The sequence below is a fragment of the Limanda limanda genome, chromosome 20, assembly GCF_963576545.1.
Source record: "Limanda limanda chromosome 20, fLimLim1.1, whole genome shotgun sequence".
In the NCBI taxonomy this organism is placed as follows: Eukaryota; Metazoa; Chordata; class Actinopteri; order Pleuronectiformes; family Pleuronectidae; genus Limanda; species Limanda limanda.
In genome coordinates this window covers 10,129,738-10,155,476 of record NC_083655.1, presented here as the reverse complement: position 1 = coordinate 10,155,476, position 25,739 = coordinate 10,129,738, and the positions used below count along the sequence as shown (strand labels likewise).

Sequence of the window (25,739 nt, the reverse complement as noted above, 5' to 3'; positions counted from 1 at the left end):
AACAGGATGGGGCCCAATGAAGTGAAACTATCATTTAACTTTTAGACTGAAACGTTTTACACCACCTAACACTAAAGTCCCATTTAACCTCATTATAGCTAATGCATTCAGTGCTTTGCTCAATGGCACCCAGGCAGATTGGATGTTGTTTTATTTGGGATGGTTACGTTTATTGGTAACACAACATTTACAAATGTTGGAAACTGCAAGAATGTGAGTTGCACAAACCTGCTTTATGTAAAAAGGGTTTATAAGACTTGTCTATCTAATTGGTCTTTTAATGGGAACCTTTCACTCATATGTCGGTATCTGCATTCATATTTGCCAACGTGAAAACATTTGTTTTACAGAGTAAACAATGCAGTATGTGCATTTATGTTTTTGTAAAATAATGTTTATTTTCTCACATGCAGTTCTACATATTTGCGTTCTTTCTTTTCATTTATAGATATTTATTAAGCTGCAAAATATCAACAAAAAAGATTACATTTCTTTTTCATAAGGGTTTGATTCCAACAGATCAGGAATCATTGCCAAATGTTTCTATCAAATATCTGTCAATATATTGATATTTTAATTTCCCAATATCTGTATCCACCCCAAAATCCATACTGGCCATGCTCCAGTAAGAAATATAGCAAAGGGTGAAATCACCACACTGAAATCGTTTTCTACTCGCATTACAACCGTCATGCTGTACGAATCCATAAATCTGTGTTCGGTCATAGTTTTGACGCGAAAAAATGACAGACTCCACAGCTGAGCCGCGAGTTAAAGGTCACAGCTGCAGCTAAGCAGACCTGGGAGTTAAGTGGCTGGATTCGCCCCATTGAGCGCAGTGCGGCTGGTGGCCAATTACATGTTAATAATCAACAGTCCAGTGGCTCCATTCAGCAAGTCGCTCTGTGGCTAAAGGCCAGCAGGTATTAGGAGTCATGTAACAGAATGTCCGGCTATCACGAAAACACCTCCCACGGCTGTAGCCTACAAGTCTGATTTTGACTCGTAAACAATCATAACTCAATTGGTTGATGTGCTAATGTACTGGCTAATTGCATTTCTGTTCAATGTGTTGCTGTTTGAATCATTTTAAAGAAATGCCCTCATGTTATATAATTTCTCATCCTTCTTAATACAGCTTTCAATCCCTACAATTAAGTCATAAATATTTAATGCTACCTAGAACTCCAGTAAGATGTATGCCCCAATCAATTGCACTTTATCTTCATTGATAAAGACGGCTGTTTTTTCCGTTCATGACAGTGTGCACGTGGTGGAACAGACTGAGACCTGCACTCTAGTGTGCAGAGGTTTTATTGGCCAAAATGGGTGAAAAGTGATTAGTTTTTAAAAGGCACAGGGAAAACTAAGGATCTAATTAAAGAGGGAGAAGAAACAGTAAGAACAGTGGCAGAGACAACAGCAATGGCAGACCTAGTAATGGCTGACTAGCATGACAGTCGATACAACAACCTGGAACACAAACAAATGCAACCTGAAGATATAAGGGAGCAGCTAGCAGCCGTGGTGGCATGTGAAAACACCAGATGACGTGCACAGGGAGAAAAACAGACGGTTAAAAGGTCATATTTGGCAGAGAGACATGCCATTGTTTGGTAATTTCCTTGAGGGTTGACTTCCTGGTTAACGTCTCTTCTTAACTCAGCAACCTCTCAAGCTCGCCACTCCCCCCAACCCCTCCCCACACATCCCTTCCTCAGACCAGAGTGGTCAGCTTGTCTATGAGATCGTCAATAGTGTAGACCATGAGCTTGATGTCGTCCTTCTCTTTCATGCGGTGCTGGCCATGTCGCCGCAGGATGACATCCACGTCAGGACTGAGGACGCGTTCTGCCACCTGCATGGAGATGTGCCAGGGGACGTCCTCGTCTTTGAGCCCGTGGATGAGTCGCACGGGACAGGTGACGGGGATGGGACTCTGGAGCACACAGTGATTTTCTGCCTCACGCAGAAAGTCCATGTTAAACTTGTAAACGCCCTCCTCCGAGTGTTTGGTGGGAACTGTCCACTCCCCCTTCTCCTCAAACTCCTTACGTGCCTGCAGATTCCAAAGAGGACAAATCGCTCTTAGAAAACCTCCTAAACAAGTAAATGCCTTGCAAACCTTTAAACACATACTGTATTTTATAATATTATATATTCCTACCTCCAGAGAAAGAGAGTTGAACGATGTGACAAGATGATCTGCAGCAGTGGAGATGCCCACCAGTGCAGCGGTCTTGTCTGGTCTTGCAATGGCTGCCAGCAGCATGAGCCAACCACCTATACTGGAACCCACCATGATCTACGAGTAAGAAAAAACAACAACATTGTAAATCAAATGATTAATCAGAAACAAATAAATCATGATTCAAAACATTGCATAAAGGCAACTTCAGTTTCAGGCAGTATCATCATGGTAGTGGAAGACTAATAACATCACAGACGTGGTCACACAGTGCCACTGTCTGGGGGTATTGAGAATTACAAACATGAAATACAAGGAAAGAGGATTTTAATTCCAGTTGAAACTAGAATGGAACTCAGTGGAGCACAAACCTCCACCAAGGCCAAATAACCCTACAAATAAAAGTCATAATGAGATGACATTCCTCTCCCAGCAAAGTCAAATTATCATACATACTTGTGAAGTTTCATTTAAGAATTGAAAATGGTTATATCTAATGCAGTTATTTTATTGATTTTCTTATCAGTACCTTTTGGACATTTTGCTGAGAGCAAATACAGGTTTTAATAGGTTAAGGTTAATTTACTGTTAATGCAATATCAGATCTCAGTCCAGTGGTGTTGCGCAACAAGTCAAACATCAGAAATCTTATATTGTGATTACAAAATAAGCATTTTTGGTTCATCCTGTCATGATTAAAAACGATAAGAGACTGCCTGTGTGTAACAGATGTTTACATTATAAAGAATGTTAGTATTTTTACAATTTGAATGGAAGGTAACAGACAATTACTTGCTCTGTGAGATCTACTTGCCTATATTTTCAATGTATTAATATTTAACAACTATAGTCGTGCAATTGTAGCTCTGAACTGAAATCAATATTTGACATGCTTCACCTTTTTCCCCTTAATCAGTCTGTTTAAAAAATATAATATGAAAACAAACATTTAAAAGTTGCTCACATGTGAAGCTACGAAAGTGCTCATTCTTGAAAGCAAAATTTCAGTCAAAGATGTTGTTTGTAATGCATCGAAATCAATAACAGACAGTGTCAGACTTTTAATTCTGAACATATTTTCATCACCTCATTGCTTACTTAACACCAGTGCTTATGGTCTCTTAAAACTAATTACCTGTGGCCCCTCTGCTAACTCATCCAACACAAAAAGGACGTCTTTTTTCCAGGTACCAATCGTTCCTTCTGCTAGCACCCCCTCTGAGGCCCCATGTCCCGTGTAGTCAAACCTGCGAAAACATGGAGGCAGGAAACAGGCCAAGGCCATGTTATCAGAGGGTAAAACAAGTATAAGCAATGAGAGGCCGTGGACAAGGTTGCATTTAGCTTATTTAGGATATTTTGAGTACAGCACTTAACATGGGACCGAGCCTTTACTGTATGCGTTTGGTATGATGAGCCGCATCTTTTATATAGAACCACCTATGAGACATATCTGAATGGTTGGAAGTGTTTTTTTAAGTATTGAAATTATTCATTGATTTAATCACACAGTTGTTCAACAGAGAATTTCAACAAATTCAATGTATTTATAGTATAAAATATAAATCTATTTATTTGTTTCCATATGATTAATTGCTAGTTGCATGCTGATATAACTTTGTAATCTGATCATAATCCCATGTTAATTAGTAACATTCTGCTGTTGACAGAGAGCTGCTAATCTAACTTAATCTGATGGTAGCAAGACTTCTTCCTTCTTTTCAATCTCAGTCCACTTATATAAAACCGAGCTTCACATATTGGCTGCATGTGCTTGATCTCTCGTTCTCTCATCAGGAGATGTAGGAGTGTAAATGTGGGCGTGCGGTGGGTGCATGCATTTATTTTGGTTCTTTGCAAATCCTGCGCCTCACTCTGAATCATCCGAGTTGAGTTCAGTGTGATACATGTATAGATTTTCATGATGTGTACGTACAGATTTTGTTAGATAGATAAGTTACTGATCCTGAGGGAAATTAAGGCATCCAGTAGCTCACAAAACAGTCAAACACAAGAACATGAGAATAATGAAAGGTCAAAATAAGTCAAGAATAAGTCCACTGCAAAGCTGTTACAACTTTTGTAGTATATATAAATATAGATAAATAACTGAAATTATACAAAGTTGTGCATTATAGACTAACATAGCCTATCAAATTATGGTATAGAAGACGTAAGAGTATTTAAAAACAAGATTAAAACTTAAAATACAAGATAGACATAGGCAGCCTATAGTGACATGGTTACATTGTCACTTTTTGTCGATAATGCTGCTGTTTCTCAGTTTTGGAAAGTCCCCAGGCTACAAACTCCCAGAGCTTGTGTGTGTGAAGCAGGTCTGTTGTCATGGTCTGTTGTTGCACCTGCATTTATGTGTGTGTGTGTCCCTCTTGTGTGTTGTGTGACAGTCTTACCTAAGGTACGAGTGACCCAGTGACCTACAGAACTCCTCCAGCGCCTCGGCTTTCTGCCCGTTCATGTTGGAGCCGTACCCAGGGAGGAAGACCACCCCGGGGCTCTTCCCCTTCACTCTCCTGTAGGCCAGCTTTGGGAGGTCTGGTCTGGAGGCAAACTGCACTGTGGACTTGTGTCTTCTGTCTCCTGGTGGACACATGGGGGGGGCAAAGTACCATTACTATGGGAAAACATGTTATGTAAACCACGGCTGTGTGTGTGTCTGCTGAATCAGAAAACACAACTCTGCTTGATCAGAACATCACATCCCTTTTTATAAGATAGAGCCTCTTGATGCTAATTAGCTTGATAAGGCTCCTTGATGCTAATTGGGAAACAGCACATGGACACCAGGCAGGCGGTGTGACTCACATCAGACACACATATCAATGATTGTAACACATCGACACACAACTACGTGAAACCAGCGAATGACTAAATATCTTAAAATGCGTACGAAACCAACGCAATCGGCGCAAAGTCAGCCCACACACGTAGAAGCTGCGCCGTTTTCATGCCCTACATTCTGAAGACGACAGAGATCGAGCCACACCCCCTCCCAGAGCCCTGGAACGGCCTCGTTTCTCACTCCAGCTTCCAGGGAAGAACACTACACACTTCAGAGAATGTCACCAACCTGCCAGAGGCCTCGAAGACGAAGCTGCGAGTCCGCCATGAATTGAAATCTGTGAAAGTCCTCTGCGCCAGCACCTCAGCGCCACCGCAGCCATACTGCTCCGAGACTTCTGGGCAAGTATCGCGATAGCAGCGAGCGTAGCGAGAAGTGGCAGAAGGTCCTCGGTCACCAGCGAGGCCATAAGAAGTGTAATTATATTATTACACGTTTTATTCATGGGATACGAGGAGTAAATATAAGAGGTGATAAATAGAAGTACAAACTGTAATACAGTCTGTAGCATGTTATTCTTTAATCTATATAAAGCCTCTCTGTGTTTATTATAAGCACGGGGGGTTAAAGTATTTGTCAATAGGATGTGAACAACCATTATTTTATTCTATTTTATCTTATTTTATTTTATGTTTTATGTATTTTATGTGTATTTGCTTCTAAGTTTTGTCCAGTTATTTTCTACATTTGAGGTATACATATAGATATCATTCACTAACATAGCAGTGCCAAAACCAAAATAAGTATATTAGTATTAAATTATACCAATAATGATACCTATTTTGGTATTGTCAGTATTTATCTTATTTAAATCATTTTTATTTTATTTCATCTTAGTTGTAGTTGGTACTAAGTATAATCTAGCTGAGTATTTGATTCTTCATTGTGACATTTCTGGACGGTAGTGGAATGAATATTGTTCACACTGTAAATACCAACGTCTTGTTGTTAGTATTACAATTTACCCCAAAAATAGGCTATTAATGTGTATGTGTCGTTTTAATATTGCAGGTAGGGACGTGGAGCAAATGTCATGTACTTTATAAGATATTGGGTAGTTAAATCTAATAATAATATTATGGGTTCTTCATGTTTTGGGTTATAAATACTTCCTACAATCTAGATTCACTGTGAAATGCAGTGAAAATACTCAAGTATAGTACAAGTACCTCAAATAGAAAAGTCAGTAGGCTACAAATGTAATCGGTTTCTTTTCTGGTTTAGTTTAATTGTATTTTCAGTACACAGACCCCGAGCAGCCTTTAATGCACTGCTGGTTTATTCCAGCACCAGTGATGGTTGGTTGCAGTGTGCAGTGGGAGAACTGGGGGGGGCTGTGACAGTCATGTGCAGCTTGTGTGTAACATGACTCAGAGCGTCACCAGCGGAAGGTCACGGAGCAGCAGGACGGAGCGGAAGCGGGAGTAAAGAGCCGATCCGCCATTGTGGAATATGGTGAGAGATCTTCCGGAGAGACCCTCGTCACTTTCAGATTGACCCCGCTCATCACAGTCCGTGGCCGGATCGCACACACGCGTCTCTTCGACCGAGCAGCCGTCGGAAGAAGCGACCGGGAAGCAACGGATCGTCGCCAGGGAGGAAGATCTGAGCCTCGCGGGGAGAAGCCGAGCGACGAGCCCGCAGAGAGGCAGGGGGAAGCCGCGGTCAGTGCCACACTCAGCGGATCCGGGTCGGTTCCTGGAGGATGTCTGCGACCACCGTCGATCAGGTTCGTGTGGGCTCGGTGCGGTGGATCCGCTAAAGCAGCAGCGGTGCCGATTGAAACTTTGCCCCCCCCCCACCCCACACCACCACCCCCCTTCGTCGAAAACACAGTTTGATCCGGTTCGGCTCGCCCGGATCAAACGGGCTAAATAAAGTCTTTGGCTACGTGATAGCTGCTTTAGCCGCCATGTAGGCCAGCCGTGCCGCCGACCCGGTCCGGCTTCACCCGGCGGCCGATGCGGCACCGTTCACTGGATGTCACCGCGTCTGACATCCGGTCAATAACGTGAAGCAACCTGTGAACGGCTCCAGGCTGAGGTTACCACACTGCACTGTGTGGTAATCCATGGAGCATATATCTGTGTGTGTGTGTGTCTGTGTGTGTTTCCTGTGCTGATCTGTCAATACACTCATCTCTTGTTTTGTCCATTATTCCAGAGACCCAAAGGACAAGGAAATAAAGGTAAGGGTTTTTTTTCTAAACAGGAAACTGTAGTCTAATAGAAATGTTGACGAGTGGTTCGGATGAAATATCGATACGGAGATATATATCGTCGTGCTGACTCGTGAGATTTGACACACGATACGATTTCCTTGCACCAAATATCGATTGCACGTGTGGAAGTTGACTTAGACTAAAGAGGAACTAAAATAAGACTTTATGCACTTCCCCATATATGGTTTAATCTGAGTTTGTGCCAAACTCCCCACGTTGCAGTAAATAAGTACATGTGAACTGCACTCGACCTCTTTAGCAGTATTTTGTATTCTTCTGCAGTTAGACAGATATCGTGATGTATATGATTGTCTTGCAGCATATTGATTTTCCCAGAATCGCTGCATTGTGATATTATCGTTATCCTGGGTCATTAGTTGTGTATCGTATGGTAAGTTACCCTGCGACTCCCACCCCTAATGGTAACAGTCCTTTAAATCTGTGTTTGTTTGTTTTTAAGTGTCTACTACGTAACCAATGACAATAACATTATCTAGATAGTGATGACATGACCTAATGTCCTCTTTTTCCATCCATAGTGCAAAACGGATCAATGCATCAAAAGGATAGTGTGAATGATGATGATTTTGAGCCTTACTTAAGCGGCCAGACAAATCAGGTAACGGTATATCATAAGCCTCTTTTCCACTGGTCAAGAAGACCCACTAACATCTGGCTTTTGTCAATGTGAATGAATTCAATTCATTTGATGCGTCGTCCTGACGTTACACGATGTACTCGAGAGAAAAAACAGAAAGGCAAACTACTAATGGCAATGGGAAATAAGTCAATTGCCTTTTTCTTGTGGGTTTACTGCATTAAAAAAAAACAACTAACTGCGAATGTTGGTGTAAAAGAAGAAAATGTGTAATCTGCTCAGTGAAAATCGGCATCTATCATCATACTACTTTTATAATCTCATACCACCAGCATACATAAAGCACTATTGTCTCTCCAGGTTGCTTAATTTCTTATTATTTTCCCCTTAAGCTTTCAAACACTGCAACATCCCCATGTTGTTGATTTTTGAATGGCTCCCCCTATGATTCTGTATAAAACATTAACTGGTCATCCTTCTCTTCTTTACAGAGTAACAACTATCAACCAATGTCTGACCCCTACATGCCGAGCTACTATGCTCCATCCATCGGTTTCCCTTACTCTCTGGGAGAGGCTGCTTGGTCCACAGCAGGAGACCCCCCCATGCCCTACCTAGCTACCTATGGACAGATGAGCAATGGCGAGCCGCACTTCATCCCTGACGGCGTCTTCAGCCAGCAAGGTGCCCTGGGGAACACGCCTCCCTTCCTCGGCCAGCACGGCTTCAACTTCTTCCCTGGTAATGCAGACTTTTCCACCTGGGGTACCAGTGTCTCTCAGGGACAGTCCACACAGAGCTCAGTGTACAGCAACAGCTACGGCTACGCCCCCAGCTCACTGAGCCGAGCCATCACGGACGGACAGGCGGGCTTTGGAAGCGACACCCAGCTCAGTAAGGTGCCGGTACTGAACAGCATTGAGCAGGGTATGACCGGGTTAAAACTGGGTACGGACATGGTGGCCGCTGTCACCAAAACCGTGGGCTCTCCCTTAGGAGGCACGGCAGGTATGACCAGCATGGCAGCCAATAACCTCCCTCCGTCTGTGAGCTCGTCAGTGCCTAAACCCGCCTCCTGGGCCGCCATCGCCAAGAAGCCGGCCAAGCCGCAGCCCAAGGTCAAACCCAAGGTCAACATGGGGATGGGGGGAATCGTCACCATTCCTCCACCCCCCATAAAGCACAATATGAACATTGGTACTTGGGACGATAAGGGCTCTCTGAATAAGCCTCCATTAGCTCAGACTATGATGTCCCAACAGCCTCTAGTGCAGCAGCCTCTGTTAGCTCAGCCCCAGCCCTTACTGCAGAGCCCTCTGCCCCCCCAGCATCAACACCAACAACACCACCACCAACAACAACACCACCAACAACAACACCACCACCACCAACAACAACAACACCACCAACAACAACAACACCACCAACAACAACATCACCAACAACAACATCACCAACACCAACACCACCAGTCCTTCCAACTCCAGTCTCTCCAGTCCCCCCAGCATCCCCAGCACCCCCAACACCCCCAGCATCATCAGCATCCCCAGCAACTGCCCCCTGGCCCTCCTCACATGCACCTTTCCTCTCAGCATGGCCCCCCACAGCCCCTTCATCAACAACAACCCCAGCAGCCCGGCCCGCCCCCTAACCGCTGGGTGGCGCCCAGGAACCGGGGCGAGGGCTTCGGCTTTGGTGGTGGGGTCCCCCTAAGTGCCTCCCCCTGCTCGGGAGAGGTGCACCCGGTGCTGGAGAAACTCCGGGCTCTCAACAACTACAACTCCAAAGACTTTGACTGGAACTTGAAAAACGGACGTGTTTTCATAATCAAGAGCTACTCAGAGGATGACATCCACCGCGCCATCAAGTACTCCATCTGGTGCAGCACAGAACATGGCAACAAGCGCCTGGATGGGGCCTACCGCTCCCTGGGCAACAAGGGGCCCCTGTACCTGGTGTTCAGTGTCAATGGCAGCGGGCACTTCTGCGGTGTGGCCGAGATGCGCTCACCGGTGGACTACAATGCCTATGCGGGCGTCTGGTCTCAGGACAAGTGGAAGGGCAAGTTCGAGGTGAAGTGGGTTTTCATCAAAGACGTGCCCAACAACCAGCTGCGACACATCCGGCTGGAGAACAATGACAACAAGCCCGTGACCAACTCCAGGGACACTCAGGAAGTGCCTCTGGAGAAGGCCAAGCAAGTGCTTAAAATTATCGCCACTTACAAGCATACCACCTCAATCTTTGATGACTTTGCACATTATGAGAAACGTCAGGAAGAGGAGGAGGCTCTGAGGAAGGTGAGATAAACGCACACTCAGATAAAAAGCTCGTTTGTATGCAGGAGACACTTCACTTAATTTTTTAGTTCAAACTAACTTTCACTTAGCGGCTGCTACAGACTGTGGTCAGCTGATCTCCCTCAACCTGCCCTTAGACACAGATAGTAACGTTCTGACGTAAACGGAAGTCCTCCGAGGGCTCGACATGCCACCATTACTCATGAGCAGGTTCAGGAATGTCTGATTCCTCATCAGCCATCTTGTGCCGTTGCGATCGCGGTGATCTGCCCAAGTGGAGTTGGATGCATAGAGGTTTCCTGAAATAGCCCACATTCCTGGCATTCCTCCCCTCAGACAAAGGCAGATGTATGCTCTGATCTGCCTGTGAACACCGAGCCGTTCTGCTCTCCGCAGGCTCCTCATGCTTTATTAGTCTTTAACAACATAAGCCCTCGGCCTGCAAACCGGCTGCACTGTGCCTCCGAGCTCAGCTGCTCTGAAGGGTTGATTTTTCAAAAATGTTTCCTTGCAAAAACACATTATAAAATGCATGATTACATTTGCCTTTGCACACAGTTCTAACAGGCGCACACACTGTGCAAGAGGGTAAACTGAAATATGTTGCAGTGGTAACAACAGTGGTGTAGCACAAATGTTAGTTTAAGTAGTAAAACCTCGGTGGGGAGCTACTGCTGTGGAAAACCAGCAGCCGAGGAGAGAATAATATGTTGCCACCGCTGGAATTCAGCTGCAGCCATTCTTAGATCCACCAGTATGCTAATCTAATTGCGTTCAGAAAACCCCCATGACCTGCTCCCTGCCCCCCCCCCTTTCCTCCCACCGCTCCATTGATGCTGTATCGACTCCTCGCCGCTGACCTTGTTAATATGCGCTGGGTTACTTTCTCATAAATATTTCAAGTCAGTGTTTTCAGGCTTCTGAAAACAACCTGTCAGTAGGAAGCCTGTTTCATCCGGCGCCGTGCAGCCACTGTGCTGTGCAGCTTTTGTAGCCTTGACCTCCTACATGACAGCAGCGGCCCGTGTGAGGCCTCACCCTCCTTCGCCTGACAAGGTTAATTGTTCTCAGTTGTTTGGGCCCGTCCTTCCCGAACTTTGAGACATGTCAAACCAGCACAGCCACCTGCGCTGCAGCACTTTCCCAAAGTGCTTTTTAACATCACTGTGGATCCAAATGTTTGTCCAGGATTGAATTAGCATAACTATTTTGGTAATTAATACATAGAGCTGAGCTGCTTAATTCCCACTGCATGTGCTGTAATAAGCTCGTGGCACATGGGGTGAATGCCAGTCTGCTGTAATGTGTCGTACCAGTAAAGCTGGAAGTTAGTGGGTTGATCTTTATTACTGGAATATCAATTAAGTCTTAAGTCCTAATATTAAGTCAGGTGTTGAAAAAAGAACATTTTAACATTTTCTGTTTATTTTAGGAAGAAATAAATCAGTGTGTCATTATTACCCTCCGGCTGTTATACACTATATTAATTAGATACTTTAAATTGATATGACCTAAGGTGTCATAGATCTTTACCAGATCGCTGACATGGACTCTCACTCCCCAGGGAGAACATAGTTGAGTCTGTGTGCGTGACAGTGCGTGAAAATCCCCGACCTATTTGGACTTTTTTATTTCTTCTTTAATGAGAAACCGCAACACTGTCTGGAATATTTGTGATATCTTGTGATTTCTAGAATGCATTTGTTCCAGCCTTGTGTTTTTCTGTAGCTAAGTGAGGGATCAGTATTTTGGTCAGTTTGTGGAGTCGGGTCCTTAAGTCTCAGACCAACTTTTAAATAGAAGATGGTCTCTAGAGAAACAGAGAAAGTTTGCTTCGGTGATTAATACGTTTTCCTCGTCGTGTAAATCCCTATAACGAGAGTAAACTAAAGACGTACCTAATAAAATAACATGTGGTGTGACATATTCTGCAACTTGATATTTGAGTCAACATACAAACATCCGTTGGGGTTTCCACGGTCTAAGTTTAAAGTAAAAATGAAAACGCTGAGGAAAGTTTTGCAAACTGGTACTTTCCAAAGAAAAAGAGAAGCCAAACTGTACAGTGACTGTTCTCAAAGAGCCAGAATAGACAGAGGCCTGTTTATTTCGAGTCTCCTTTCAACAGCACATTTGTATTATTTATTCCTCTTAGTAGTTTTTTTGATGCCCACTTGGCTCCTTGAACAAATAGCAGAGATAAAAATGAAAAGTTAAAACTCACTGAAGCTTTAAGTTGAAATATGAGATTATCACAAACATATTGCTATCTGTGTTTATGTTAGGAAATATGAAAACTTTTATATACAAAATTAACAAATGGAGGAAAGATTTGCACTTATGTTTGCATTTTAGTTTATTTTCTCAATTCAAGCTCTACATATTTTATGTATAGTTATTTATTTAAAAGTTCATGGTTAAACTGTAAAATATTAATGCTCAGTTATATTTCTAAACTTTAAGGGTTTAAAAACAATATTTTAGGGATCATTATCACATTTTATAATATATACATGAGCCAATACAGAGGAATTACATATGTTTTACTCCATAATATCGGTGTTTGCAATCGGGCTCTAGAAGATACTCGAAAGAGAAACATACTTTCTCGGAGATGAAGGACATTAGCAGATTCGTACAAAAGGAGACCGACACAATCAGAGCATTATATCAGTACATGTTGTTCAAGAAGTGAAATCAATACCGATTACCAACATAAATGAGTTTTGATTATCTCTGTTATCTGTTTGTGTCCCAATGTCTTGTTCTGGTGCCATCCACTGATTATCTCTTCTTGGTGTGTTTTTCCCTCTCTTGCCAGGAGCGCAATAGAAATAAACAGTAACCTTCAAGCAAGCTCTCTGCTAGAACTGCAACACTAATGATGTAGGACCTTAAATAAAAATTTGCCTAACCAGGAGGGGGAGGAGGAGGAGAGGCTCTCGCAGTCTTTCCCGCTGAAGACGACAACGTTTCGGATCACTTGAACACGCCGATCGATGGACTCCTCTGTATCCGTTGACTGGTGCAACAAACCCGTGATCCCGTCTCACGAGAAGAAAACCCACTTTGAGAACTCTTGTCTTTAAAGCACTTTCAGTCCTTCTCAACAGCCTCTACCAACACCCTTAACTCTCTAACTCTCTGTTCTTCTATGATTTTTCTTTGTGAGCAACTAACTGACTAACCCAGAGTAGTCAGAAGATTTCACCGGGCTTAATTGTCTTTTCTTTTTTTCTTTTTTAAAAACGCCTCAAATGCTAGGGATGTTTCTGAGCCTCGTTAGCTCCTGGAGAGAATTATGATGAAATGTATAAATTAATCTCGTACTTGAATCCGTGTCCAGCCGTCTGATCGTCCTTTCGACAGAGGCTGTGGATGATTGACGGGCGGGGGGGAAATAATTGGGAAAGGGCCACAGTCATGCCAATCATAGGATGTATCCTCTCTCGACCTGCTCCCTTCCTTTCTGCATCTGTTCTGTGTACTAAAAGATTACAGTTACGCAGCCGGTCGGCACACGTCGGCCCGTGCACATCTTTGTTATTTTTTTTCTCTCTGTCTTTCTCTCTCTCTTGTGATTCTGTCATTCTGAAGTGCATTTGTCTGAGGAGAAACCTGCTGCTCTGACGGAACCGGCCGTGGCCTCCTGTGGCCCCGGTACGTGACTGTCTCTGCTCTGATGTCCACGTACGCCACCGTACCTCCGACTCAATCAGACTGTCCGTCCTCCGCAACTCTTAGAACTTTTGGGAGAACTCCCGCAATCCCCCACCCCCTGCTGCTTGGCTCCACCGGGACTCCCCCCAAAACGGCAAGATATCAACTGCAAGGATGTGACAGTTTTCTCCTCTAGGTAACTCACTAGCTAAATAAAAATTACCCATGTTTAGCGCAAATGTTGTTTTGTGTTTTTTTTCTCTGGAAATGTTTGCCAGACTTCTGGGCCTTTCTCAGCAGCATCACACACGGTCACTGATGAAAAAATATCAACCGCTGAAGTATGAGCAGTTGTTCCCTTTAGGTAAACTTGTGTATTTACAGTTATGGCACTTTCACTTTGGCACATTACCGATAGTGGTTGTTGAAGTGTGTTGGCGCCCAGAGGCCGAGTTTGACCATAAAGTTAAAACATGGAAGCTGTTCAATAAATAGACCAGAAAACGGAAGACACCACGTCCACATTACTGCTATGTGTGAAGCAGCTCTGACAATCTGCAGCGGGTTGGTCACAATGCAGTTGAAACCATACAGCCACAAATACTGAAGCACACACACTTCACTGTAAAAGCTACTGACTCTAATGGGAAAAGTAAAGGTTACTAATATTAAAAATTAAAAAACAATCTAAACAATATTGGTGGACATTTCTCAAACAGATATATGCATTACAGGTTATTTGAATTAATAGTTACTACGAATTGAGAAATCATGAACTGAAAGTGCAGTTTTGAAGTACTTGTTATTTAAGTCACTTTATACTCCTAGCTCAGTATTACAGGGGAAATGATTGTGCTTTTTACTTCACTACACTTGACATTTAGTTACTTTTCAGATTAACATACCACATAAAAGGCTGTAAGCAAGGCCTCTGACATTTATATAATAATAGTTGAGGTTCTTTGACATGTTTCAGATGTCTGTGATCTGTAGACAGTTCCTTCAGAGACATTTCCCCTCACACTATTATTTTAAATACATTTCAGATGATCCATTATATAACATAGATACAAATATCAGAGAAGAGAACAAAAACACACAAAAACAGATTTGTGTGTTAGAACTTTATTTTTCTTCTTCTCTACCACAGTAAAGATCTCATGAGCTCTCAGACTGAACTTGTGACCCTTCGGAGGGGCCCACCCCCGAGGGTTGGGAACCACTGGAGCAAAATATCAGTGACCAGCTTCATCTCTCACAGCTACAACAGAACGATGACATTCTGATGCATCAGTACTAACAGATTTATGTAAAACCATATATAATAAAATCATCCAGTATCTAAAATCCAAAAATGTAAAAGTAACTCTTAAGTAAGGCTGTCAATTATATGTAGTAAAGTAGAAAATACAATGGTTTTCTCTGAAATGTGAATCAAAAAAGCATAGAATGACACAGGCACACACACAAAATAATGTGTCCATTTTTTTCCTGTGCTTAGTTTCTCATGGGAATGAGCAGGTAATCCAATACTTAATGTCAATGTTAGGGCAGGGTGGCCTGGGGAAGAGGCTGTTTCTGGAACCAACGAGAATTCATTTTAAATACAGGTCCTTTTTTGAACATTAGAGCATAAACCTTATCACAGAAATAGAAATAATGACAAAACACATATTGACATTGTTAAATAAATAAAACTAAGAGTTTAATAGACTTTACATCAATGAAACACCATCAATAGAGAACATACAGGGCCAAGTTCTGTTACTTATACACATATTGTAGACAGAAGATGTTCTGTGTGTGTTAAATATATTAATATGTCCTTAAATTAAAGAAAAATAACTCAAGGACATCACTGAGTTGGAAATTAGCAATATACATGTGTCAACTATGTGCAAAGATTTTTTTATAAGGATTTTTATATTCTCTGTGCACCCTTTTCTTTCAGTGTGTGTCCACCAGAGTGCGCCACCACATCATGTTCTGTCAGACATCTCCTCATCTCCCAGGACGCACCACAAATCCCCTTTTTCTTCTAAAGCCCCCCCAACTCCTACAGACACAATTACACCAGGATGAGAAGCACTTGTTGTGCTTCCACAGCTTCTGGGGCAATTAATGCCAGCTCACCAGGCTGTGCAGTGAGAGGTGGAGAGGGAGAGGAGAGGATGTGACAGAAATCCCCCTTTATGTTTGTCGAGGAGGAGGAAAGAGCTGTAATTAAAACATTGGAGGCTCCGCATCGCGACTTCTCTCCTCTCTGTGTTCATTTGTGCATCCATCAGGTTTTTCGCAGGCGGCCTTTGAAAAGACCACACTCCTCCTGCCTCCATTTGTCTGTGAACACAACAGACACACCAAGCAGGGAACTTGCTATTTATTCACCGCACAATGATCCAACAATTACTAGTTGTGAGTGTGATGGTGCTGAGATGTGCTAATTCTCAAACATGCTCAACCCTAATTGATTGGAGGCCTCTGATGGGATGTGGATTTTATACCTTGTTCATTGAAAGGATGACAGAAAAGCAGAATGACTTTTACTCTCTGTTGCTTTTAAATCATCAGACTTAGACAGAAAAAAATATACAGGCACTGCAAAACCATCTGTTTGCAGCAGCTTGTCCAGTGACTGGTTAATGACCTTTCTATCATTTAGTTTGCCCCCTGTCCACTGTGGTCCATGCCGTTCCAGCTAAACCTTCATCTCTCTCCACACCATCAAAAAGTGTCCTTCTGCGGAGGGATTTGCTCGAGTGAGGAAGAGAGAGAAGCGGCATCTTCTGCTTGGCGAGCTGAAATATCTTTGAAGCTTCAGTCACACTCAAGACTCATCAACACATGGCTCAGGGCAAGGTTAGGCCGAGTCTCAGGGTTGGCACTCGCTCAGTGTTTTGAAGGTTTTCACACTCTGGGCCATGGCGTGTCACTCAGAGTCCTCACAGAGCATTAGTCCTATTGATGAGGATGTTAAGTGACGTGCTGTTGATCTTTGAATTATTCTGAATACATGATTCTCGGCTTTTCCCATTAGTTGTAAATGCTGCCAGTGAAAAAAGCAGATGTGCGAGTACATAAACATAAATAAATGATGTCAGCTGAGCTTTGATGTGTTACTCAGCAAGTCCTGTTAAAAATAGTCATCTGTTTTATTTTTCATTTAAAAAAACGAGGGTAAGTCTTCTTCCTGGCCTTTCCCAAGGTGTCTCTGTTGCCATGGTTATATCATTATCTGTGAACTGAAAGTGGAGGCTGAGCATTTTGCTGAGCATGATATGATGTAGATCTGAGCTGAAAAGACTTTATTGTTCTGGATACATTGAAAAAGGTGATCTGCAATGTAATTTTGTTTCTCAATGTTTTTCTGTTTATACAGGTGTCTAACAGAGACAATTATTACCACGTACAAGACAATTGTATTTATGTAGAACTGTGTGGTTCTATTTAACATCACATTTCATGTATTTATGCTATAACTGTATCTGTAGTTCAAGCAAAAATAAAGGTTCAAATAGCAATAGTGCAATTTGGTGTTAAAGCTGTTATTGTCTCTGATGCCCACAGGGAGGCGCCATCCCTAAAAAGATGCAGATTTAAACCTACCTCTTCAAAGACTTAACATGGTTATGAACCTTTAGTCACATTTGCGGTCTAATCAGTGACTAGTTCACAACTATATTCACAAAGCACATTAAGAATGAACAAACGTTCACCATAGTGCTTTTCAAATAAATCATGGGATCATTTGACTTATGATTATTGACCATTTGCAGACAGTACACAGGAGGATATGGATAAACTAATAAAAAAATACATTATCTCACAACACAAGGGATATTTCACAAATAACAGCAAATAATATACAGAGGAATAAAAGCCAGAGTGTGGTCAGCCATTGTTTAATTCAAATAATGAAGAGATGGCTGTTTGATGGGTTTTAGGGTTAGTAGTGTAGCGGCTGGAGGGGAGACGCCAAGCGATTCCACTATTTGGGGCAAATAATTAAAAATAATATATCGCTATTGGGTTTTTAACTGGGTAAGTAAAACATCATCACATTTATAATTATGACTACTATTAGTGTAATTATAACAACCAGTCTGATGGAGCTTTAAGATGATAGTTACACAACCGTTCCTGGAAGCCCACACTGAGTCTGGTTCTGCTGGAGTTTTTTCATGGCAATGGAGCATGGCGATCACATACATGTGATTTTGCTCTATACAAATACAAGAGCAGCGATTGGCCGTCAGATCTGAGGTGTCTGAGGCAGCAGTTCACAGATGTTACCTGGTGCTCGTCCATGTTTCACTTTGAAAAAAACAAAGAAAAGAATCTTAAAATCAATTCAGTACTTGACTGGTGAACCGTGAGGAGAGGCCGGTACAGGGGTGATGTGTGTTTTCTCTTCTTCTTATCAGTAGGGAGTCGTTGCTGCTGCATTTTGAACCTGCTGCAGGCGAGACGGCGCTGACTGACTGATTCCTACATTGAGAGAATTGCAGCAGTCGAGACAACAGGAAGTTGCGAGGGATCTAAGATGGAAGAAGCCAGCGCTGACAATTTAATTTAAGACACTAAAAACAATGAGATTTCCAGTAGTGAAGGATCCTTAACTCTCACATTTATCTTACAAATGATATAAACAAAACACTAATAAATGGGTAGTAAATTAGAAAATAACCAGATACCATAGGAATTTCAAATTAAAGGGACATTCCAGCAATTGAGCATTTCACATCAATGAAGTTGGTTTCCCATGATGCAGTTGAATCTTTCATTTGATTACTTACGTACTGTAAATGTCCAACTCATGTTTGTCATATGCGCTTTATGTTTAAAAATCCAACTCTCTGCAGATACGTAGGTTTTATTAGGCCACTTACAGATCTGGTAGAATTATCGCTGACTGTTTTAAATACTCTTTTGTCCTGGAGATTTATTTATAGTCAGACCATCAGACTGTAAAAAAATCCATAAAGTTTTTACCATGCCTTTCAGTCTCTATATTGATCCTCACTGATGTCGTTGCTCAGGTTGCTCCACCATTTCCTCGAGCCTGTGCTGGTTGTTCGATGAGAGATGCAGCTCTTTTTATGTGGAACATTGAATCTTTGTTTGCAGACTTCTTACCAATAAGTTAGAGCATAATATTTTGCCTATTTCCAAAGCGGCAGGAAGTTTTCCTTGTCAGACATGTTCACACAACAGGAAAAATCTCAGTAACATTCAGTTGAGGGTTGGCACCTGAGAAGAGAAGGAGGAAGGAAATAACGTACACATTCGTCTGCGGAAATAGTTTATTTGTTTGCATATTGGCACCAAAAGCTCTCGAATCTCGTTGTCTTTCCAAGTTGTCGTCTTGTACGTGCATGGCTCTTCTTTTTCATCCTGAGATATCTATTCATGTGTAGTAGGACTTTACAAATGGCTCAATAGCAAACATGGGTAAAATTGACTTAACCTGTTTTGAATGTGGTTAAGCCCAATATTTGTTTTTATAATTTCAACATATACTGTAGATACATGGCAAATATTCACTTCACAAATCCTTTATCTGTATTTGATTTATGAAGCTTTTCCAACAGGAGGAATTACTAATGCAGTCTTTGTAGGCAGCGATCTGTAAGAGCACTCTAGTCAAGCCTGCGTTTGCTGGACAAATGAAATGTTTATGTAACGCATACAGGCAACGTTCAAAGCAACGGGGAATAATTCAAGGCACAGGGTCATTAATCTGTTCAAATGTCTCCTGGCAACAAGAAGCTCTACCGAATCCACGTTGATGCAACTCCTTGGGCAGGAGAAGGATTTTCCCTGTATATCACTAATACAAGTGGAGCTGTGAATGCGTCTCAGCATAAAGAGGAGCGCCTGTGTATCCAGCCGCAGTTAGGATACTTGCATTTGTCCTTCTGAAATCCCAAAATGGGCGCGTACACGAATAAAGAAATTGTGCTTTATAATCCCCTGGAGGGTGAGTGCATATGACTAATGGAGAATAAATAACAGACAGAAAGGCACACATGATGGTAAACAAAAGGAAACGTAGTTTGTGCAAATTCCAAAGGTCTCTTATCTGAGACCATCTGAGAATATGTGGGCCATCGTTATTCATTTTAGAGTAGGTCATGCACAGTCCTGCTTCTGCCCTGAGGTTCCAGGTTATTGTCAATCCACTCTTTAATTTATGGATAAGTGAGAGCAGGGAGAGGGAGGAGGGAAAAAAAAGAAGAGCGCACGAGGGAGGGAGCGAGAAGGAGAAAGTAATGAAAGAGCATCAGCGTGAGGTACAAGGAGACCGAGTGGACGGCCGCTGTATTTTTATCCGCTAATTCCTATCTGTGTTTATTATACTGCACTGCCCTTTTAGGACACTCGGCGACACCCCGGCAGCAGGACTCATAAATATGAATCTGTAATCCATGGAGCAGATGAGTAAAATATATGAAGTGGAGGAATGAGAGAGCACCTCATCCGGAGCTCTGGTACCACATCTATCTGTACCTCATAACTGGACTGCAGCCTCTTTTTTACACTGCGCTGATGAATTCAAAGGTTGGAATGTGTTTTTCGTGCTGGAGCCAAGGTTTTGCATCACAGGGGGTCGTGAGGAATTGGAAAGGTCTGAGATGCAATGCATTTCAAATGAAATGAAAAGGTGCCAAAGGAATGAAATATGACATGCTGGCTGCCGGGGCCTGGAGTCCTGGGAGTCACCGGTCGGGATTATATACCGTATATGTATGTACAGAATGTGTGTGTGTGTGTGTGTGTGTGTGTGAGGGAGGGTCTAAGTGCATGGCAGTGTGTGAGGCTGAGTGTGTTATGTGATGCCGGCTGCCTCTGCTCCTGTGACTTCCTCTTCCAGCGGCCTCCTGTTCGGGCCTGATGGAGATTAAGGGCCATTAAAGGCTCTCTGCTGCATGTGCAGTTTCTATTGATCACATCGACTCAACCCACTGTAGCCAATGATCCGATTACAAGTGTTGTACCCCCCCTCCATCCTTATCCCCTCCCCCTCCTCCTCGCCCCTCCCTTCTCTTCCTCCTTCTTTGCCCACCCTTCGTGGTTCGAGATTCTCCGTGGGGGGTGTGCGACAGCCTCTGCTGATGTCAGCAGTGGGGCATGCCCAGAAGGCCTCATCCCCCCCAGGCCTCTGTGTATCTGCTTGCGTGTCTGTATGTATTTTTGTCCTTTGGCCACGCTCTCCGCCCGCTCATCGCACCCCCCCAATCCCTCGCTCCTGTGCTCTCTCCATCTCCCATCCTCTCCAAACACAGCGGGGTTGTAATGAACCTTGTTTCTACATGAGAGAGAGAGACGGTGGTGGTGAGGCCGTTCCCCATGAAGAGCTAAATGAGTTGAGACAGTCCGAGAGGCATCAGCCCAGAACCTCCTCCACCCCCAACCTCCCCGGACACCCCCCTCCTCCCCATCGCTTGCATGGTCAAACAGCCCTGGGGGAGCTGTCTGCGAGACCACCGAGGTTATTAGCACTGACAGAGGCTCATGGAAATCGTCTTAGTTTCTGCTGTACAGGGAAGGGTCCCACTCTGCTGCTAATTCAGGGGGATTCCCACGTAACTCGCAGTCTATTCTGAGAAGCTCCTGATCTTAAAGCCGTCTGAGCACTTTAGGGGTTTTTAGTTGACGTCACTCAGTCGGACCGCCACCTTGGTCCAGGCGGAAATATTTCCAAGACCATTTGATGAATTGTCATGAAGTTTTGTTCAGATATTCATGGTCTTCAGTTTCCTAAAGTTGCAATCCCCTATCGTTTCCACTAGCGCCACCAACTGGTCCAAATGTACATTTTTTGATCAATGACATTCCCATCAGCTAGCTTGGTGCTAATTAGCAAATATCCAAATGCTATCATGCGAGACTGAGACTAGTGAAACTTAAAGATGGACGACATGACGGCTCCCAAAAGTGAAGCCAAAGTGTCTCGATGTTCGTGAATCATGGACCAAACTGAAAGTCAAACTGCACCTGAATGAAATTTTCCACAAGGTTGGTTTCTGTCATTTCATGTAGTTCTTCTCATACTGATGTCAGTAAGTTTGGTTTAAATTAGTTTTTTGATGCTTTAACAACGTGTTACAGCGTCATGATTGACAGCTGAGACTGCCTCACGATTGGTTGAGCTTTCTGTATTAAAAGGACCTCAATACTGCAGCTTCAATCAGCTCAACAAGAGGAAGGAAAAACTACCAGGAAGTGGAGATACATCGTCCATCTTTAAAATCTATGCGATGAAAATAAGTAACATCTTCTTTTGTCTTAATTTGGAACCCAAATCGTACGCAAACAATCACTGAGTCCAAACTTTCAGACGTGTCAGAGTCAGGATTCGTCCTCTTGAGAGATCATGACTGACAATCCAACATCATTTGTGGCCATCACTGACTGAAAACTGTCTGAATTCCTCAAGGACAAGTTTGATTCCAAGTTAAATATTATAATACATTTTATTTATTGATTTTTTATTTCTTAAAGCTAAATCACATGTTGTGACAGAACTGGGTCTGAAGGCAGCCACAGCTGTGTATTAGGGGTTGTTCTCTGTCCTGGTTCTATCAATCAGCTGCGCCAGTGAGGGATCCACAGCACCCACATCAACGAGGAAACAATACAGAGGGAATAACTGAGGATACATCAAGTCAGCGCAGGATGAGTCGCTCACTACAAAGGCAAACATGCTGGATTTCATTTACAGGGAATATTGTATATTTCACATTGTAGTAAAGGATCTATTTTCCAGGAACAGGTTGTGTTTTTCACCGTCCTTAATAGTAAACATTTGGAAGCTTTACTTTGATCCACAGGAGGATGCTCGGGGCCTGATCAGGGCGGAGGGTTAAAAAAAACAGCTTTGCACCCTGGATGAAAAGCTGCACTGGCTGTGATGTGTGTTCAAGGAGAGAACATGAGAGCGCAGCATTGTAAAGTGAGAGTCAGACCCCTGAGATCATAACAAAACCCAACTCTGGCAATAACACAATTAAAAAACACCTCTTTCAGCAAAGTGTCTGCAAAATGCACAGAGATCACCAAAAGGAAACCTGGAGTGGCGTGTGCTCATCTGGGCTTTGATATTGTGCACGGGCTAAGTATCAGGCACTGACCTTCACCGCTACCGCAATTACATCATAGGCAGCTCCTGCTCTCATGCATATTAATACAGGTTCTGGAGGCATCACACACACCTTTGATTCCCCGGGATCTGAGCCGAGCCACTGCATGGGAAGTGTATCGGGACACAAAGCGTATGCAATGGTTTTTCTACCTCGGCACAGATAGAGACCGCGAGCAAGACCAGATCAAAAGTGCCCCACACTTCTCCTCCGCAGGTGGACGAGATAAACGCTGTGGGTCTGAGCGAGAGAGAGAGAGAGAGAAAACGTGCGTGAGAGTGAGTCGACGTGTCTCAGACAACCGAGCAGAGAAACGCAATTAACACAAACTTAGAGCCAAAGGTTAATCACAATCCTTCTTCTAACCTCATTTTGTGGCACTAGCATTGCATGAATTGGGTCGGTGTAATTTCAACACAGTAGGACATTTTATTTGAGAGCAGATATATTTAGACCGGAAGGTGCACAATATTGTTAATTGCAGGAGCGTCTTGGGTGTATTCAAATGTTTCCGTTGGATTCAATCTACAGTGGTGGACCACAATGTCAATTTTACACTTACAGTCTGGACTATTTCTGCAACAGAGGTTAAAATAGAGATCCATAAGGAATCTTAACAAACAGGTTGAGCTGAAATGAGCACAGGAGGCCCTGCTAGTGTTCTCTGTGTTATATTTGTACATGGGTGCCGCTGCAAAGACCCTTTGTGCCAGTAGAGGGCCTCGTCGGTACAACATGAAGCTCAAAGATGGTCGTTCCATCTTTTAGCTTCCACACACTGATTTGATTCCTGTAGAGAAACAATGTTCATTCACTGCCTTTGGCTTTTATCTAAATTGAGGTGATTCAGATCACACAGATATATAGGTTTGTTAAAGTGTATCATTCCTTATAACATATAAGACTAACATACTGGATAATTCCTGTATTTTATAGAAGCCATTCGAAAAATGATTTAACCTCAGTTTGACATTAGCTTTAAAGATCTTTTACACATTTTTCTTTTGCAAAGAAAAGTATTTAAAAACACAATTTGATGATTCACTTGCTGAGTTAGTAAATGATGAACCCAAACTTCTCTATTTTTCATCATTCCATGAAAGGCCTGAAGCATCAACTCCTCAGAGCTGTGGAAGAGCTTTGCTCACCAGGGAGCCAATAGGAGACTAACCAGCACATGAATCGGCTCCAGTTGCTGCTGCTGCCGCTGCCGCACTGTTTCTGTCATGCCTGGGCATAAAAAATAAATAAATCTGTGCGAAGAAAAACAAAAAAAGATTTATTAAATATTTGGAAATTTAGGTTTGAATAAAATAAGTGAAATGCAGCAGATAGGGGGGGGGTTCGGGGGTGTCTCAATGTGAATTAAGCACCGTGAGTTACTTTCATCTGATCACTGCAGCAGCATTCTCTCATATTAAATCTCCATAATGAGTAAATTAGTGTGTCTCCATCTGTGACATTGCAAACTTACAGTCACACACGCTGGCTACATTCACAGACTCCTGCTGGGCGTGTTGGTGTAGAATAAACACACAGATTATTTCACACACATCACAGCACCGTGCACAAAGGGCCACATTACAGCCTGCATATATAGACAGTAATTCACACACACTGCTGAGAAAAAACCTTGGCACGGCGAAGGCTTCATTTACAGTGTGAAGTCAAAAAAACGGACAGGTCTCTCGAACGCCGCCATTGATCTGACTGCTTGCCGCTCCAACCCCCTCCCCCCCCTGGGCCCTCCCTCTGTGGTTACATTTCTTCCTGTGTCATGAGGAGAGCACTGTAACATATATCTCTGATTCACTGCACATTTGTCATTGATTTACCATGCGAGGGAACAGAGCACACCGGCTTCTGTTTGGCATCGACTGAGCTCGCTTCTCAAAAATCTCTTTGGGCTTTGACGTGATGCTCCTGAGAAGCCGTCAAACAAGAGCAGAGTAAAAACTGAACGTCTCCGTAGACACACTGTGGCCTAGATTCATCTCTCTGCTCTGTGGGCTCAGAGCGACAGAATTTAGAGCACATATACGTGCCAAACAACACATGCTTTTCTAAATCTGTTATATACATATGAAATGGCCAGGGTGCAAAACTATGGGCTTGAGATAATTAAAAGCAAATGTACAACACAGAATTGTAATTATAAGATGAGGAAACAGATTGTTAAACATACATTTGAATGAATCTGCAGCCAGCCTAAAGGAGGCTGCGAGTAATTGCAGAAAAATTGCAACCCATAATTATGTTCTCAGTCATTAACACTTTATCTGGTTGGAATAAAACAATCCATATCAGAATTTAAATTGCCAAGCCTCTTTATCCCTCTATTTATGTGAGTGTGAGAATATGTGTACGTATATGTGTGCACAATCAAAAGGAAAATATAAAAAGGTATAAAACCAATCACACACACACACACACACACACACACACACACACACACACACACACACACACACACACACACACACACACACACACACACACACACACACACACACACACACACACACACACACACATTTACATATCATCTGCAGCCATCTGCTCTAAATGATAGGTAATTAACTCAGGCTTGCTTTTGTCACTCTGGCTGGTGGGCTGACATACAGAGGCTCTTCAGCAGCATATACGTGAATCAAGGACTTCAAAAGAATGAGAGGACAGGAGAGTGAGCGGGGGGGAAGGACAAGGAGCTGGAGGACTGGGTGATGTTTGTGAATGATGCTGCATAAACCCGGAGAGGCAGCACAG

General features: G+C 43.0%; 2 protein-coding genes across 2 annotated transcripts; one reads left to right on the top strand and one right to left on the bottom strand.

Moving 5' to 3' along the window:
* Positions 1–1,298: 1,298 nt before the first annotated feature.
* On the bottom strand, positions 1,299–5,380 carry abhd10b (abhydrolase domain containing 10, depalmitoylase b). Its single transcript, XM_061093530.1, has 5 exons — positions 5,280–5,380; positions 4,603–4,789; positions 3,324–3,435; positions 2,168–2,305; positions 1,299–2,059 (listed from the first exon to the last, which is right to left on the bottom strand). The coding sequence occupies exons 1-5, from the start codon at positions 5,371–5,373 to the stop codon at positions 1,718–1,720; spliced, it is 873 nt and encodes a 290-aa protein (XP_060949513.1). The 5' UTR covers positions 5,374–5,380; the 3' UTR covers positions 1,299–1,717.
* A 1,077-nt stretch (positions 5,381–6,457) lies between these two features.
* ythdf3 (YTH N6-methyladenosine RNA binding protein F3) lies at positions 6,458–14,069 on the top strand. The gene is made up of 5 exons (XM_061093980.1): positions 6,458–6,780; positions 7,215–7,239; positions 7,812–7,891; positions 8,362–10,170; positions 12,992–14,069. Exons 1-5 carry the CDS (start codon positions 6,757–6,759, stop codon positions 13,013–13,015), a joined length of 1,962 nt encoding a protein of 653 aa, XP_060949963.1. The 5' UTR covers positions 6,458–6,756; the 3' UTR covers positions 13,016–14,069.
* Positions 14,070–25,739: the final 11,670 nt, after the last annotated feature.